Below are 5,000 nucleotides of genomic sequence, written 5' to 3'. Positions count from 1 at the left end.
TCATGAACCTTCAGTCTTTGGTGTATTCTTCCTGTATTCTTCCTCTTTCACCTTCCCTCCCTCTTTCTCCTCTTTCTCTTCGTCTCTATCTTCTTCTTCATGTTTTCCTCCTCCTCCCTCTCCTTCTCTCCCCCCCCCCACCCACCCACCCCTCTCCCCCTCGCCCCCTGCTTCTTTTCCTCCTCTTCCGCCTATTGTTTTGTTTTTGTTTTTGTTGGGGGGTGGGTTTTTTTTCAACATATTTTCATTCATTCAATTTGTTTTTACATTGCACAAAACTTAATAATTATAACTAAACAGTACGAATACAATACATTACATTAACTTAATGCATAACAGGAAAAGAAAGTGTAACAAGACAAAGACATATACAGAAGAACAACATAGGGCATACATGGTACCGTATATACTCTACATAATTTTTTTTCGTCGATGTTCTAAATATACACTTTGTTACAAACAAAAAGCAAAAACACTATTAAAAACACACACACACACACACACACACACACACACACACACACACAAACAAAAACAAAAACAAACAAACGTGATCACAAATGAATAAAGAAAGAAAGAAAGAAACAAATTGGAAGAAAAAAAAGAGAGACAAACTTGGGGCACTTTCTTGGTATGCACAGGTAGGAAATGTCTTCATGTGAGTGTCTATACTGCACTTTTTCATCATCTAAAATAGGCAATGTACTACACTCGAGGTATGAATTTGTATCACCACAAGACAAAGGACATTACAGGCAGACCTAGCATAAGAGTATCAACAATAAATAACAGAATAAAGTAACACAGTTGTTGTTGTTTTTTTCTTGCTTTCTATTTCTGTTACTTCTTTCTCATCGATCACCTTGTAATGTTTTTTTTTCTTGGTGGTGTTGTAGATTTGAATGGGATAGTACTGATGAGTGGCTGCGCAAGAGCGTAAGTGCGCACGTGCGTGTATGTGCATGTGTGTGTGTGTGTGTGTGTGTGTGTGTGTGTGTGTGTGTGTGTGCTTGCGTGAACGTTTATGTGCGCCCTTTTGCGTGCACGTCCGTGTGTTGTATTTGTGTGTGTGTGTGTGTGTGTGTGTGTGTGTGTGTGTGTGTGTGTGTGTGCGCGCGCGCGTTACGTACATTTGTGTGCATGTATGTGTGTGCGCACCTGCGTCAAAGCAAACATGCGTTTCTATGCTTGTCTCTGTGTGTGTGTGTGTGTGTGTGTGTGTGTGTGTGTGTGTGTGTGTGTGTGTGTGTGTTTCGGAGAACACATTTCCAACAGTAACGGCAGTTTCAAGCGAACACCAACACTTTTTTTTTTCTGTTTGAGAGGGTGTGCGGGGCTGAGGGTGTGTGGGGCGGAGAGGTGTGGGGATGTGGGGGGGGGGGGTTGTGGGGGTTGGGTGGGGCGGGCTGGAGGGCCGGGGGTGGGGGGAGGGGGGCGTACAGGATTATCATCGTCTTCCCGAGGAAAGTGACCTGAACTGAAACAGAGAACACACACACACACACACACACACACACACACACACACAGTGACGTGTCGGTGCCACACGAACAAGACTATAGTGTCCTTGTTGGGGGATAAAACAAATGCTGACTGCACGTTATAATAGCAGCATCTCTGTGAAAATCATTACACGAGCCTACAGACATAACTCGGCAAAAGCCACGACATATAATGTCACAATGTCATCTTAATGAAAGGGCGTGACTCGCGTGTGCAACAACGTTTTTCCATTCTCAGCAATCAAAGACTCAGCTCCAACCCATTCCTGAGAACAAAAAAAAAAAAAAAAAAAAAAAAAAAACAGAAGAGAGAGAGAGGGGCGGGGGGAAGAGAGGGAGAGAGAGAGAGAATTGGAACTAGAATTGGAGTTTGAATTGGAATTTATTCATTAAGGCCAAAGCCTCATATATGAAGGGGTATGAACATAACAACATCTTCTTTTTTTTTTCTTTTCTCTTTTTTCTTTTCTTCTTTTTTTTTTTTTTTTAGCATGAAAGAAAATAGTGTATTATGATTTTATAAGCCAGGATATAAACATAAGTGCCAAGCGAGAGAGAGAGAGAGAGAGAGAGAGAGAGAGACAACTGGAACTGGAATTGGAATGGGAATTTATTCATTAAGGCCAAAGCCCCATATGAAGAGGTATGAACATAACTTTTTTTTTTTTAAATAAGGTAGAAAATAGTATATGATTATATAAGCCAGGACTGATATAAACATGAAAACATAAGTGCCTGCCAAAAGAGAGAGAGAGAGAGAGACAGAGACAGAGACAGAGACAGAGAGAGAGAATTGGAATTGGAATTTATTCATTAAGGCCAAAGTCCAATATGAAGAGGTATTGAAAATAACAATATATTTTTTTTTTATCCAGGTTGAAAATAGTATATGATTTTATAAGCCAGGACTGATATCAGAATGGGCGAATCGTCAATAGGCGATCCAGTTATAATAATTATGCGAATAGGCGACTTGAGACGACACCCATTATAATTAGACTTTAGCCTCACACATAAAGACACCATCTTTTGAAATAATGACAGGCAAAACTAGTAGGATATTTGTTCTTGTTGTTGTTGGTGGTGGTGGTGGTGGTGGTGGTGTTTTTAATCCCAGAAAATTCCGTTTGTGCTCAAGCTTACCTCCAAGGATCATGCTCAGAAAGAAAGAGACAGACAGACAGACAGACAGACAGAGAATGGGGGAAAGGGGGCGTGGGGGGGTAGGTGGTTGTGGGGGTGGAGAGAAAGAGAGGGAAGGGGGGGAGGGTATGACTGATGAACTGAGCAACGTTCTCCCTACAGTCTCTATACAGTCCTGTCTGTACATTTTCAGTGTCACCACGGCAGTAGGGAATATCGACCTATCCGATGTGGAAATACAGGTAAGATATAGCCTACAACAAAATATTAGCCACTTTACACTCACTCTCTCTCTCTCTCTCTCTCTCTCTCTCTCTCTCTCTCTTTCTTAGTTTAATGTCTGCAAGTGTCTATCTGTTATGCATATGTGTGTGTATGTGTGAATGTGTGTCTCCATTTTTTTCACATTTATTTGCTTATTTATCATCATTGTTGTCTTTTTTATTTATTTTTTTTATTTATCTATCTATTTATTTATTTTATGGTTATCATTATTATTATTATCATTATTACTTTTTTTTCTTTTTCTTTTTTTTTTGTTTTTGTACGCTTATAGTTGACTTCATCACGTTTTTGCGCTTTATACATATTATTATTAGCAGTAGTAGTTATTTTTTTTATGTATTTATCTGTTATTTATTTCCCTTTTTTTTTCTCAAGGCCTGACAGAGCGCGTTGGGTTACGCTGCTGGTCAGGCATCTGCTTGGCAGATGTGGTGTAGCGTATATGGATTTGTCCGAACGCAGTGACGCCTCCTTGAGCTACTGAAACTGAAACTGAAACTATACGCACACAGAAGATCAAATACGCACGTTCAAGATCATGTAACCCATGTCAGCGTTCGGTGGGTTATGGAGACAAGAACATACCCAGGATGAAAATCCCCGAAAACAGAGTCAAGCATAGCGGTCTACATGGCCGTGTAAAAATGGTCGTACGCTTTTACTTGATGGCTCATATAAATGACGTATTGCATTGTTATGACGTAGGACTTGAAAAAAAAGACGAAAAAAAAAAAAAAAAAAGAACAACTTAGACTCATTCTGCTGAAGAAAGATTCGGAAAAGATCGTTGCGATACAAATTGTTTGTTTTTTCTTGTCGGAAGAGGCTTTCTGTGTAATTTATTTCATGCAGCCAGGGCAGTTTGGTTAAACTTAAGTAATGTTGCAAAGATGAGAAACATAGTCTGATCTATCCTGAGGTTTAATACCAGAAAAATACTATCATCATTTATGTTGTGTTTCATATAGTTTGTATTATGTTTCTGATAGTTATATTATTTTAATTGTTCATGTTTGGTTTTGGTGTAAAATACTGTTGCTGTTATAATAATGTCTTCCATGCCCCAAAAGGGGTCAAAGGATGAAAATATTCTTGATTCTTCTTCTTGATTCTTGATTCTTTAAAAGCCAAGTCGTACATTCCATTGAACGTGGGAGCTGCAGCCCACGAAAGTAGAAGAAACAAGAAAACAGCAATATCCCGCCTTGGCTTTTTGCAGCAGAAATAATAGGGACATGCAATAAATTGATAGAAAAGTCACATACTTTATAATCCAGCGCTTTTTGGATGTTTCGCAACATTTCATCTAATACGGTATTGTCTGGGCAAAACTGGCAAGGTAACCCATCAAATGTTTAAACAATCATTTTGCAAACGCTTATGGAATATTGGGATTAAACTGAATAGGCCGCCAACACAAAGGTTATGTAGACAAGCATTTGAGATGTTGCTTTTGCTGCTGCTGAAAGAGAAGAATAGCTATCAGAAGTGGGTATTTCAAATCAAGAAAGCCGAAACAGAGCATGGATTTGGAATTTTGGGGGGAAGGGGGGGGGGGGGGGATGTGCCAAGGAGTATGGCACGAAAAACGTTTTAGACTATGAGAATTTCAAGACATGCACAGCAGATTACATACAAAATGGCGTGCATCATACTGATCACGCCCGCCCCGGCTCGGGACAGTTCAACATTAATATGTGAATAACTAATGATGACTACAACAATGTCATGAGTAATTTGTGTGTGTGTGTGTCTGTGTGTGTGTGTGCGTTTATGTGTGTGTGTTCATGTGTGTGTGTGTGTGTGTGCGTGTGTGTGTGCGCGCACGCGCAAGTATGTGTGTGCTGCGTTTGTGTGTGTGTGTGTTCATGTGTGTGTGTGTGTATGCGTGCGTGCGTGCGTGTGTTTGTGTGCGCGCGTGTGTAAGCGTGCGCGCGCGCGTGTGTTTGTGTGTGTGTGAGACAGGTGACCCAGACGAGGAAGTCTTTCCCACTGGGCACTGCAGTCAACGCATGGGCCTACGCCTCCCCTGGCGGTCGGCTGTACCGGGACTTCATTCACAGACACTTC

General features: G+C 40.7%; 1 protein-coding gene across 2 annotated transcripts in view; it reads left to right on the top strand.

Moving 5' to 3' along the window:
• The window catches only part of LOC143281604 (anti-sigma-I factor RsgI6-like), a 27,722-nt gene that overhangs the window by 11,733 nt on the left and 10,989 nt on the right, over positions 1 to 5,000 (top strand). For both annotated transcript variants that reach the window (XM_076586848.1, XM_076586847.1), the window contains 2 exons: positions 2,839 to 2,887; positions 4,896 to 5,000. The exon at positions 4,896 to 5,000 is cut by the window's right edge and continues 54 nt beyond it. In XM_076586848.1, coding sequence (XP_076442963.1) covers positions 2,839 to 2,887; positions 4,896 to 5,000 — 154 coding nt within the window. The remainder of the gene's footprint in view (positions 1 to 2,838; positions 2,888 to 4,895) is intronic.

This window comes from Babylonia areolata, chromosome 4, assembly GCF_041734735.1.
Source record: "Babylonia areolata isolate BAREFJ2019XMU chromosome 4, ASM4173473v1, whole genome shotgun sequence".
Classification (NCBI taxonomy): Eukaryota; Metazoa; Mollusca; class Gastropoda; order Neogastropoda; family Buccinidae; genus Babylonia; species Babylonia areolata.
This window is presented reverse-complemented; position numbering and strand designations above follow the sequence as displayed.